Source organism: Pseudorasbora parva, chromosome 22 (assembly GCF_024679245.1).
Source record: "Pseudorasbora parva isolate DD20220531a chromosome 22, ASM2467924v1, whole genome shotgun sequence".
Classification (NCBI taxonomy): Eukaryota; Metazoa; Chordata; class Actinopteri; order Cypriniformes; family Gobionidae; genus Pseudorasbora; species Pseudorasbora parva.
In genome coordinates, this window is record NC_090193.1 from 38,220,694 (window position 1) to 38,233,880 (window position 13,187).

At 38.4% G+C, this 13,187-nt stretch overlaps 2 protein-coding genes across 2 annotated transcripts; one reads left to right on the forward strand and one right to left on the reverse strand.

Annotated features, from left to right (window-relative positions):
- Nucleotides 1-1,894: 1,894 nt before the first annotated feature.
- Nucleotides 1,895-5,468, reverse strand: si:ch73-106k19.2 (glycine N-acyltransferase-like protein 3). The gene is made up of 5 exons (XM_067431806.1): nt 5,347-5,468; nt 4,494-4,601; nt 4,288-4,411; nt 3,992-4,118; nt 1,895-2,456 (listed from the first exon to the last, which is right to left on the reverse strand). Exons 1-5 carry the CDS (start codon nt 5,419-5,421, stop codon nt 2,039-2,041), a joined length of 852 nt encoding a protein of 283 aa, XP_067287907.1. The 5' UTR covers nt 5,422-5,468; the 3' UTR covers nt 1,895-2,038.
- On the forward strand, nt 5,421-12,642 carry zgc:194981 (uncharacterized protein LOC561073 homolog). The gene is made up of 5 exons (XM_067431807.1): nt 5,421-5,542; nt 6,475-6,712; nt 6,847-7,049; nt 7,128-7,241; nt 12,348-12,642. Exons 3-5 carry the CDS (start codon nt 6,864-6,866, stop codon nt 12,429-12,431), a joined length of 384 nt encoding a protein of 127 aa, XP_067287908.1. The 5' UTR covers nt 5,421-5,542; nt 6,475-6,712; nt 6,847-6,863; the 3' UTR covers nt 12,432-12,642.
- Nucleotides 12,643-13,187: the final 545 nt, after the last annotated feature.

A 13,187-nucleotide genomic window follows, 5' to 3' on the forward strand; every position in this document is an offset into this window, starting at 1 on the left:
AATTGCACAGCCTTAAGAGCGTGCATATCATGAATGCTGGGTCTTGTTTGTTTTCTGAGAATCTACTGAACCTACTGGTAACTTGTTTGCCACGTAGCAATAAAAAATATACTAAAAACCTTGATTATTCTGGTTAGTCACATTGTACTGCTATTATTTTGAACAATACTGTATATAATACTTTAAACAGTTTGCAGATTTTTGTATGCTAGAAATATGCATAGAAAAAAATGGCATATAATGAAGTTTGAAATCTCCAGTGACATTTTAAAGCTGCACTATGTAACTTTTCCCTCCGCTAGAGGTCGCCTATTAAAAACAAATGCCAAGTTTGAGCTCAGAATCTTGGGACATGTTCTTCACCTCACAGCCGGTGGAAAAGCATCAGGATAGGACTCGGGCAGAAATCATGTTCATGGATGAGATTATTAACATTACTGTAGTTATGAAGCAGAACAGGAGCGAGTGTTGTGAAGCTGAGCAAGGCCACTGGAGCGATTGTTACACAAACACACACCTCGCGAGCAGCGGGACTTTTATTATGCCACAGTCGCCGGCGCAGTTTCCTCTTTTCCAGTGATGAGTGTGAGGTAACGCAGCTCTGTTGATCATATCAGACACATCTGAGTGTGTTGAGATGATGTTCTGACGTTAATCTGTGCGTTCTCTCAGCGGCTGCTGTGACTCTTGTTCACACTGCTAAGAGTAAAGCGCTTCTGCAGAATAAAACCAGAAACCGAGGGGAACGCAGATATGACGCAACTGACAGGCCAAGCCCTCACACATCTCAGTTCGTTGGTTAAAATATCAATTTTCCCACAATTTACAAATAGTTGGAAATACATATATAAATAATGGAAGTGATTTAAAAACTCCAGTTTTACATTTTAAAGTGATTTGTATTTGCATGCAGATTTGTAAAAAAAAAAAAAAAAAATGTATATATATATATATATATATATATATATATATATATATATATATATATATATATATACATATACACAAGCTGCCAATGAAAAATACTTATAAAGAATTAATTATTTTAAGTAATGTTAATTTCTTAGTTACTGTTTAATAACAAAATAACTTTTTAATGGACCTAAGATAAAACTAACAATGATCAGTATTTCTTAACTAACATTACCAAAAACATTATACTTTCTGTACCAAATGTAGCTGTTGCTCAATCTTAGTTAATGCATTAAATAACAAGAATTTGTTACCTGTAGTTCTTTATAGCCTAATTCTTTTGCACTTTAATCTGTTTAATTATTTTTACTTTTACAGCTATGGAAAAAATTAAGAGACCACTTAACATTGATTTCTCTTAATTTTTTCCAGAGCTGTATATATTTTGGTGCATTGTATTATTGTATTTAAACATTGTTATTTTTGTAACTAAAAAATAGTTCTTAAAGCTGTTATGCTATGGCAACACTTTTTTTTGCAACTTATTTAAATATCATGATATCATATACTGTGATAAAAGCGTTGCAATTAATCGCAACATGAAAAATTGATATCGGCACATGCCTAATATATATATATATATATATATATATATATATATATATATATATATATATATATATATATATATATTATATGAAAATTGTGATTTTAAAAAATTCCAGTGTTTTATATACCTACTCCAGGATTTATATTTGCATATATGCATATCTATTTGGTATGGTACGAATATGCATTTAAAATGAAAGTAATATCTTACAAATAATGAAGATGTGATTAAAACTCATAGGTGATATTTGTATGCTATTTGTATATTTGTGTATATATATTTATGGAATGCTAGAAATAAATATTAATACATTTTAATAGAAATAAATGATAAAATATTACAAATAATGAAGTGATTAAAAAGTAATTTTGTATATGCAGATTTGCTGTAGTTGTATGCTACAACATGCATTTATTGTAACATTTGGAGATAGAGACTTTACAGATTTATTTGGTATGCTACAAAAATATTACATATAATGAAGAGGAGATTGGGCATTTGAAGTGTTTGACAGGTCTATGTCTTGGCCTCTCGTGTATTGAGCTCAAACCACACAGCTCTGTAATCCGGCGAGTGCTGGAACCCCAGTGATGTGAAGAGTTTGCAGGAAGTGTTATTGTCCTCCTCCACGAAGCAATACACCGGATGTCCTCTCTCCAGCAGGAGTTTGGCAATCAGAGACACCAGCGACCTGCCGTGGCCTTTCCGTCTGTGCTGTGGTAACGTGTAGAGTAAACCGAGAGCCGCGTGTTGGTACACAAGCAGCCAAGAGACGGGCTCGGTGCCGCCCTCCTCCATCACACACAGTGAAGGATTATGGGAGATGTAGTTCAGCACTGAGTTATAGCTGTTACCGTCTCCGCCGTACTTCCATGTGCTGTTCACCAGATGAGCGTGAGCTGTGCTGAGCGGGGTTACTCTCAGACCTGCAGAACTGAACGCAATAATAAAATGTCAACTATTAACACAAGAAAAACATAAGACTGTGCAAGAACAAGGCATTGGAAAAAATGTCCAATTCCCTTTTACTGTTGTTCCCATTTTACTGGAAACAGTAAATTGTGATAATTTAGAGAATCTTAGAGTTACTTTAGAAGTAAGTAACCTGGTTGCCTTAATTTTGAGTTTGTTGAAATTAAAAATATTTCACTTCATTGTATCAAGAGTTGATACAATGAAGGAAATTGGTTTAATAAATAGAAAGTCAAGCTTGTATCTGAACCACATAAAAAAGTGATAAATCATGAAAATAGCAGTATTTGGCATGTTTCACTGCTTCATCTGAAATAAAACACACACAATTACCCAATTTGCTTAAAAAATCTTTTAATAGGCTAGACTAATATTTGAAAAAAGGTTGTCGATCTCAGAAATGTTAACTCAAAATTTTAATTTCAATGAATTCATTGGTGGATGTTTAGGAGATTCCCCTCTTCTATATGTAAAGCGCTTTGGGTGTCTAGAAAAGCACTATATAAATGTAATGAATTATTTAAAAAAATCGAAATTAAGACACTAAGTCATTAGCTAATGAGATGAAAAGTTGAATCTATGATAAAAAAGTCATAATTATGACAAGTTAAAGGCCCCGTTCTTCGCGTGTATTCGAAGCTTTGATTATGTTTCCAGTGTGCAATATAACATGAGTTCATGTTTTGCGTGTAAAAAAACACAGTATTTTTCACACAATTTCCTTATCTGTACAGCGCTGTTTCCTCTGTCCTAAAAACGGCCTGATGATTTCCTTGTTCTATGAAGTCCCTCCTTCAGAAACACGTAACGAGTTCTGATTGGGCCAGCGCTTCCCGTGTTGTGATTGGACAGCAGCTTAGCACACTTTGCCCGGAAAGGTCCCGCCTCTTACCATAACGGGAAGATGCAAGCGCTGAATGCGTGCTCTTCTCCACGTGGGAGAGCAACAAGACCACGCCCCCTATTTTGCGTGTTCTTGTGGGCGGAGGGTTCGTCAACAAACGGTTCTAGTGACGTCATCACAGCAGGAAGTGCAGCGGTGTAGTCCAAACCGGCCGATCGCTGTAGGCTTTGAAAGGGAACTTCTGTTAAATAAAATATCTCGCTTGGCATTGAACTTTGAGCTTTATAATTTTACAGGTATTATTTATGCTCTAACAGCAACATTACACACTAACTAAAGTTTGAAAGATGGAATCGCGAAGAACAGGACCTTTAAAATGCCATACTAAATCAAAATAATGACATACCAATTATGATAGGAAGTCTAAACTGTTATGACAATAATTATGACAAAGTTGAAGTGACATAAGTTAAAATGATGACATAGCTAAGTCATAATTATATGAAATGTCAAAATTACGACATTAAGTCGTTAATGAGATGAAAAGTTGAAATGAATGACAAAAAGATAAAATTATGACATACTGAATTGAAATTGACGTAATATTTATGAGAATAAAAGTTAAATGTGTTGATGAAGGGGATCATTTGTACCTGTTGTAAAACCGCAGCTGGCTCTCGTCCTGCAGCTGGAACACTTTCATCACTGTTTGCTTTCTCCACGGAAGTCCATGTTGATCCGCAAACTCCTGAGCCGCTTCTAAATGCCTGATGTCAATCCCTGTGTCAGCCAGCAGGTCAGTGCAGGAGTCAGCGAATAGTGTGTGTGAGTGAGTGAGTGAGTGAGTGAGTGAGTGAGTGAGTGAGTGAGTGAGTGAGTGAGTGAGTGAGTGAGTGAGTGAGTGAGTGAGTGAGTGAGCGAGTGAGTGTGTGAGTGAGTGTGTGTGTACCTGTCAATAATGTGAACGAGTCCTTATTGATCACACCAGGAGTGTCCAGAATCTTCCTCAGGCTGGCTTTGCTCTTCGAGTAGATGCTGTAGATGTTGAAATCTCCTTCTCGATCATTTGCGCCCTGCAACAATTATGGTTTTACATTTGCTTTGTTTTTTTACTACAGTAAATGATAACTGTCTGGATTTGTGAAATTATTTTACCTGAACTTTCGGTTTACAAACAATGACAGTGAAATCTGGCCACTGGTCTGCGATGACCTGCAGATTGTGAGGTTTCCCTCGGTTGATGTTGAAAATACAGCCATAAACCTGTAAAACAAGGTGTTATTAAGTTGGCATTAGAGAGCCAACTTATTAAAATTCTATTTAATTAAACATATTATTATTATTCTGACTCAAATTTGCAACTCAAACTCCTCCTAGAGCTTTAACTCTCCTCCAAACTCGGCTCAGACCTTCATACTGTTCTGACATTGTATGCTAGATCTTTTCAGAATGATCCGGCAATCACGCCAAGTACATTAGCAACCGAATAGCAACACCCTAGCAACCACCTAGAGTACCGTTGCAATCACATAGCAACACCTTAGCAACCACTCAGAGTACCCTAGCAACCGCATAGCAACACCCTAGCAACCACTCCAAGTACATTAGCAACCAAATAGCAACACTCTGCAACTACCCAGAGTAGCTTAGCAAGCACATAGAAACACCCTAGCAACCCCCATGCGTATCCTAGCAAATGCATAGCAACAAGCCTGAGTCCCCTTGCAAGCACATAGTAAAACCCCAGCAACCACTCCGAGTACACTAGCAACCACAATACACTATAGCAATCACTCATCTATCTATCTTCTGATAGACTGCATTGACTTTAAAACCATCAAACTCTAAACTATCTTAAACCTTCAAACTTTTCTGGATTAGCTTTCTCAAGCTAACTTTAAAGTGTGTGTACAAACGTTCCTCCTCTACCTGCTGCTCTTGAGGAAGTCAAACTAGAAGCATTGTGATCTCAGTATGAAGCAAAATACTTTCTTAACTTTCTCCACACCTTAAAGGACTCGGGGAAAAACTGCTTCAAAACGCTCTCAGCCTGTTTGAGTTCCTCTGTCCTGAGAACGATCATCCTGTGCCGTTCAGATGCTCTCAGAAATCACAAGATCTGTGCTGAGTAATGATCCAGGAAGTGCTTTACAGTCGCAGCTGCTGTGCATTTCAGTCTCACAGAGTATAGCAGTGAAATGGCGGTAAGAAGTGGATCATTTCTATCAGATATTAATTTTCTGTTTAAACCAAAGAGGTCTGCATGTGTTTATCTGCGCTCAGCTGGTGGCCACCAGGATATACTGGTCAGACTGGTTTGGTTTGGTAGTTTTGGGCACTCAGGAACCAGTTCACACCATTGCTGCGTCCCAATTCGCCTACTTATACTACGTCCTAAAAGTATGTACTCTTTTTGTGAAGAAAAGGTATATACTTTTGAGTGTGTAGCAGAAAAGTATGCAAGCTTCGGGACATACATACTACTTCACCTTCTTTAACGGACTCTGTCGCTTAGTTACGTTCACCCCGTCACCGTTTAACTGCCCTGTAAGGCATCGTCAGATTCGTCACAGTTGAAATCCTCCACATTCAGTTTAATCTCCTGCCGTATCGGAGAGAAATGGAGCCGCATGATGTTGATCTGCCATGTGTGGGTCTTTAATGCAGAGACTCTCCTCATGTGTTTTCAGTTTAAATATAATGATGCCTTTAAAAGTCAATGGCCAAACGTGTCATTACAAAAGTTCACAATGCTGCTGCAGGTGAAATATAATGTGGACAACACTGAATAAATATATTTTTGTCAGGTTAAATAGTGATAGTTGGTCACTCAAACCCCTTTATCTAAACCTCTCTACTTAACCGTCGAACTTGCATATCCGTCATATTTGTAGTTTTTAACACTTTTTATCTGCGTTTGTAGTTCTAATCGAATCCTCGTCCAACTCGTAATGGGTTCTTCTGGGCAATATCAGCCGTTAGAGTGCCCATCGATCCATACTTCGATACTATCTTTGGAAAGAATAGGCCTACTCTTTTCAACATACTACAATTTGGGACATAAGAATTCTATTTAGGATGGATAGTATGCGAATTGGGACGCAGGGCATGCTTTGTTAACGCTGTTTTCTTCCAGTCTTTTTGAGCAGGAGAAATTCTGGACTGCTCAGCATTGGGTCCTTGTCTGATCATGTGACCTGGCAGATGATGTACACACACACCACTGCAGCTGCTGTGAAGAACATGAGAATATGAGATTGCTTTTCTGTGATGGAAAGCAGTGTGTGTGTGTGGGTCAGTGAGTTGAACTCAAGGATGAGCGTCTCTTCATCAGCAGAAACACTAGAAGCGTGTGCATTGAGGAGTAAATAGAGGTGTGTGTGTGTGTGTGTGTGTGTGTGTGTGTGTGTGTTAACAGTAAGGGTGAGAGCTGTATTCCATGACTTCATGTTTCCACCCTCATACGGATACAAAACTATGATTCTGACTTTGCTTTTTTTTCCCACAGACTCTCGACCTGCAAGGATGGTTTGCGTTCTTCCTCTCTTCGCGTCTGTTTTCTCAGCTCTTATTGTTGCAGGAGATGGCACGACTCAAAACTACAGCAGTAATGTCATTAATGTGGCAGACTTTGCCATGAACTTCCACAATCGCATGAGCAGCTACCCATATGCCTTTAAAGTGGTGGATATCATATCAGACACGGCTCAGGTAAGTGTCATGTTCATCAGGTCACACACACACAGATCCTTTACTCTGATGGGTCTTCTAATCGTGTGTTTGTTGCAGCTGTATCCTCCTGCACGGGTCAAATACATGTTAAAGATACGAGCAGCTCAGACCGTCTGTGAGAATCGGGCTCGTGTCAATCTCACGGACTGTGCTGTGCAGTCTAACGCTGAGGTGAGGAATAACATCTGATGATAATCACATGACACTTCTTGTGTTGGGATGCATTTTAAGGATATAGGAGCTTTTGAGACGAGCAAAGAGCACTACTATATAAAAGTAACATTTTCTGGTTATGCAAGAATATTTTAGGCATATGCATTTTGAACCCCAGTGTAAATGTTAATTTATACTATTTGCATTTTGGGAAATGTAATGCAGGGGTGTCCAACCGTGCTGCAGATTTCAGTTCCAACCCTGCTCTAGCACACCTGTAATCATCAAGCACCCTGATCACCCTTAGCTGCTTCAGGTGTGTTTGATTCAGGTTGGAGCTCAAATCTGCAGGGTGGTGTCGTGGCTAATTCTAAGTCCTAATTGTCTTCAGTATGTCAATGAAAATCTCACTGAGTCAAAGTTCCAGGGGTACTGTACTGTACTATGATGGTAGTTTAACAAACTCAGGGTTACAGGATTAGTTTTAAGGTGAAAAAACCAAACCAATCTATTCAGGCTGTGTTGGTCCCATGATGTCCCAGCTTTCTCTGTCAACTCAGACTTTGATCCTGAGTTCAGGAGTTTAGCTGAACAGCCAATCACAGGCTGTGACATCAGTAGTGAACAGCCAATCACAGGCTGTGGATCAACTGAGGTTCACTTCTCGCAAGAGAAGCAGTGGGGTTCATTTCTCTCTTCTGCAGAATATTACGTGATTGAAAAATATTAAGAATTTTTAAAAAGCAAGAAGAAAAGAGCTGTCTATGAAAGAGGACAACTTAAAGAAATTATAATACGTCAAAGCAAGTAAAAGTTATGAAGTTAGTTTAGTTAATATAGAGAAAATGTAACATTTAAGCTCAGTAAGCTTCTTTTTTTAATAGTTTTATTTATTGATTTGAAAGCTTATTTATATGACTTTTAATGTTTATATTTCTATTTCTATTAATTTGAACAAAGTGCCTATTAATAATTGATTAACTAAAATGATAAATTTGTACCGTAATTGATTAAGGGTATAATAATTACATAAATTATATCTAAATCATTAAAAATTATTATTATTATAAATAAGCATTGTTCAAAGCCAGACGCTTTAGTCTTTAAAAACCATTTGCTATGTAGGGACCTTTAATTTGAAGTAGAAAAGGGGGAGGGACTTTACTGCATCAGAAGTGTGTCACTTTACTCACAGATGATTGGTCCAGTTTCAGTTTGAGATCTCTTATCCAGAACATAACCTGCCCCAGAGCAGGTTAGCCGTGGAGCATACGTTGCTATGGCGATGAACACAGCTAAAAGCCAAACCACTTTAATGGTACCTAAAACCCAGGATTGGCACAAACTAAGCTTAAACAAATCTGGCTAGCCAGCTTAACCAGCTTTATGGTACAGGCCCCAGGTCTCAGGAAGGTAAACTTTATTGTAAGAACAACAAGGTGAGATGTCAGCTGAACATCTGACCATCTCAATATCAGCTCACACTTTTTTCACTGCCGGTGCATTACTCCCAACACTCTTTGCCACATAAACTTATCTAGCCTTCTTCGTAATGGTGGCCGAATGCCACTTGTTTTTCTTTCTCATCCAATAGGCATGATTCTATTTATCTTTCTTGATAGTCATCTCATTTTTCCACAATTATATACAAGCACCATTTTCTTCTATAATCTTCCTTTGTTGGCCCTTCTTCTTTTTTTTCTTCTTTTTTTTTTGGTGCATAGTGTAAGTCTACTAAAAATAAATAAATGAAAAAAGGAGAATTTTTAGAAGTCCGCGACATCATCTTAAACGGGTGCCAATAATTGTGGAATTAAAATATTGAATCGCGATTAACTGCATGATTGTCATGAGTTAACTCGTGATTAATCGCACATTTTTAGCAATTGTAAATGTATGTTAAATTAAGTTTTTAATACTCTAATCCAGTGGTTCCCAACCACATTCCTGGAGCCCCCCTAACACTGCACATTTTGCATGTCTCCTCAATCAAACACACCTGATTCAGGTCATCAGCTCATTAGTAGTGACTCAAAGACCTGAAATGGGTGTGTCAGTCAAAGGAGAAATGCAAAATTTGTAGTGTTAGGGGGGCTCCAGGAATGTGGTTGGGAACTACTGCTCTAATCAACATGGGTATGGACAAATATGCATGCTTTATGCAAATGTCCATTTATTATTAGTGAAACCATACTTATTCAATAATAATCAATACAGCATGAAGACTAGACATATCAAAGGTCATAGATATGTTTATCTAAGAAATTGTTCATGTCTCTTAAGCCTAAACTTAAAAATAATGAGTAAGTAGTGATTTCTCTCATTTTAACAATATAAAGCGAGTTTTTACACTGGCAGTTTAATTCAGAACAGGGCAAAGTTCATATGAAAAATTGTTAATGTGTACCAGTGAGCGCACCAGAACCACACCATACCTGGAGGAGGTCCATATTACACGAGTGGAATATAGTGCGGCCCCTTTAAGATCCGCATTCCCTATTGAACTGCCGGTATTTTGCGTGTGCGCGCCGAACTGGGCCGCGATCATAGACAGTAAAAGAAATGGACAGAGCTATCCCATAGACGTCAACGGCGGAAAGTGAGGTCAGTAAAGGAGCACTCACTTCCTGATGGCGGAGCGAACTGCGCAGGCTCAGACTGAGCTTGACGACGTAGATGTGACGTGAGCCTCCTGTCTGACAGCTGTAGGTCTTCTAGTAGTTGTGGAAAGTGAAATCTGAATCCCGTTGTTTAAATATTTTCTCCCGTTGCTTTCGGCTCACTATGGGCTTCTCCTTATTCTTCTCCCTTGACTTTATCAGACTTTGTTTCCACGTCCCCCCGACTGTCTCATAGTCAGCTAAAGATTGCCTGCGAGCGTCTCCTCAGGTCTATACGGTAATTTTTCAACTGTGCGACAGGGTCGCGTTGGTTATGACGCAATCGTTAGTCTATTTTTACAAAAACAGCTTCTACGGGGCGATAGTGTAAGATACAAGGTAACGGAGCCTTTTATGCATTGTCGTGTTTCTTTAGAAATAAACAATGGACAAATTGAGTCTTTAAACGTCTCAGATGTAAAGTTATTCACTGTCAAAGTGACTCAAAAATGAATGGGAGTCAATGGGATGCTAACAGCAGGTGATGGCTTGGTTAGCAATGGCCGCCCCTAGGGGTGGAACGCTTTCCGAGCGCTAGATTACCCTCTTGGCCGCGATTCACGTGGACAGTGTGAAGAACACGGACGACTCGGGAGCGCGCTTGTTCAGGAAAGTAACCTGTGCATTCGTTTTAGCCGATTGTACTGTATTTAGTTCAATAAAACACGTCTACTGTAAGCGGTGATGGTGTTAATGATTTACCTCAGACATGAGCGAGAGTGAGCTGCAGTGCATCGCGCTCAGACTGCAGAGAATGTGCTCGGGGAAAAAACGCCCTTTTCTTTCTGGAGTCTAATAAAAGTTAAACAGAAAATATGGTAGTTTATGTAGGCAATAACTGCATTTTTGGTTTAGAATATTAATGCTAATGTCAAACATTTTCTTTCCCTATTAATGTTTGCTGCTACATCCTTTGTCTGACTGCTCTCACTTTTTCCAACTAACGTTACGGGCTATGCCTCAGATCAAACAGAAAATCCGCGCTGCGTTTTGTTATGTCTGCCCCATTCTCACACACACACATATACACACACACACACACACACACACACACATAATACACTAAATTATTTATATACTACGCAAATCATGCAGCAGTGCCATCTATCTTTATTTCGCGATCCATTTTTTTCGACCTCGATGCGTTTCGTCACGTTTTGTATCGCGATATTTTGTCAAACGATATTTTGTCTCATCCCTAATCCACATGCAGCCAAATTGTTGAAATCCACAAGAGTAATAAAACACAAGGAACTAAGGGTTAATCAAGAAACACAAGGAACCAAGGGTTAATAGAGAAACACAAGGAACCAAGGGTTAATAGAGAAACACAAGGAACCAAGGGTTAATAGAGAAACACAAGGAACCAAGGGTTAATAGAGAAACACAAGGAACCAAGGGTTAATAGAGAAACACAAGGAACCAAGGGTTAATAGAGAAACACAAGGAACCAATGGTTAAAGAGAAACACAAGGAACCAAGGGTTAATAGAGAAACACAAGGAACCAAGGGTTAATAGAGAAACACAAGGAACCAAGGGTTAAAGAGAAACACAAGGAACCAAGGGTTAATAGAGAAACACAAGGAACCAAGGGTTAATAGAGAAACACAAGGAACCAAGGGTTAATAGAGAAACACAAGGAACCAAGGGTTAATAGAGAAACACAAGGAACCAAGGGTTAATAGAGAAACACAAGGAACCAAGGGTTAATAGAGAAACACAAGGAACCAAGGGTTAATAGAGAAACACAAGGAACCAAGGGTTAATAGAGAAACACAAGGAACCAAGGGTTAATAGAGAAACACAAGGAACCAAGGGATAAAAGAGAAACACAAGGAACCAAGGGTTAATAGAGAAACACAAGGAACCAAGGGTTAATAGAGAAACACAAGGAACCAAGGGTTAATAGAGAAACACAAGGAACCAAGGGATAAAAGAGAAACACAAGGAACCAAGGGTTAATAGAGAAACACAAGGAACCAAGGGTTAATAGAGAAACACAAGGAACCAAGGGTTAATAGAGAAACACAAGGAACCAAGGGTTAATAGAGAAACACAAGGAACCAAGGGTTAAAGAGAAACACAAGGAACCAAGGGTTAATAGAGAAACACAAGGAACCAAGGGTTAACCAAGAAGCACTAGGCAGGAGGAAGTACAGCAAGATACAACGACTGACAAAACACAAGACCTATATACACTCAAGGGAAGACTATCTTAAGATAACAAACGGTGAGGTAAATGGGGAAACTAATCAATGTTGACAAACTACAAAGAACTACAAAACCTAGCACAGAAAGAGGAAACACTTCAACATAAAAGTCCAGGAATAATGCAGTGCAGTAATGTAGTAATTTTACATGTAATTGAAGTTTATATGAACATATCTATAATCCTCTGCATGCATTCTGATTGAAATGTGACTATATATGTATATAAATTTCTTCTTTTTGCTGTTTTCTCAGCTCATGACCTGCTCCTTCACTGTCCTTGCAGTGCCAGGAAACGATTACATCCCCAAACGGATGCTGTCAGATCATTGTTTCTGAGAAATATTATGATGATGTGTTCATGCTTTCTTAATGTATGGCTCATCATATAGTTTGTGGCATGTTATTGTGCATCACTATCAGTGGTTTATAATATGTTTGAAGCATAAGCTGCATGTCATTTTCATGTCGCACGCTCTTAAAAGCCTGTATTTTTCTTGGAGTAACATGGATTCAGTCGTGTCAAAAAAATAAATCAAATGCAAATGAATTGTCTCAGAAACCATTGAATCTTTTTTTCTTTAACTGTATTTAAGTGATTTAACATATTTGTATTTTATAAGACTAATAATAGACATTTTTCAGATACCAGAAATATTGTTGTCTATGTTTAACATTTATATAAACTACCAGCATATGGTTTGGGATGATGTGAGGGTGAGAAATCATATTAATTTTCTTTTAAAATAACACAGAGACGCTGATCTTTTGTGACTTTTATTTTGGAATGACTGAAGTTCAGTTTGACTCTGAGTTCAGCTGCACAAACCTCAGAAGAGAGGACTTAACACCCCTGTGATCTGGTCAGACATGAGACTTAAATGTTTTATAACATTTACCATGTTTATGCACCGATTTCAACATAAGAAAAGTGAAATTCAAAAACGAACAAAAAACGCATTCAAACCAAAATATCTGACTTCCTGTTGGTCGGAGCTAATGACTGTAAATTAGAAAGTTGTTTGATCAGAACCATAGGTGGCGCTATAAAGAATCACCTCCACTCCCATTTGTGCTCATGCCAACTGGAGGACA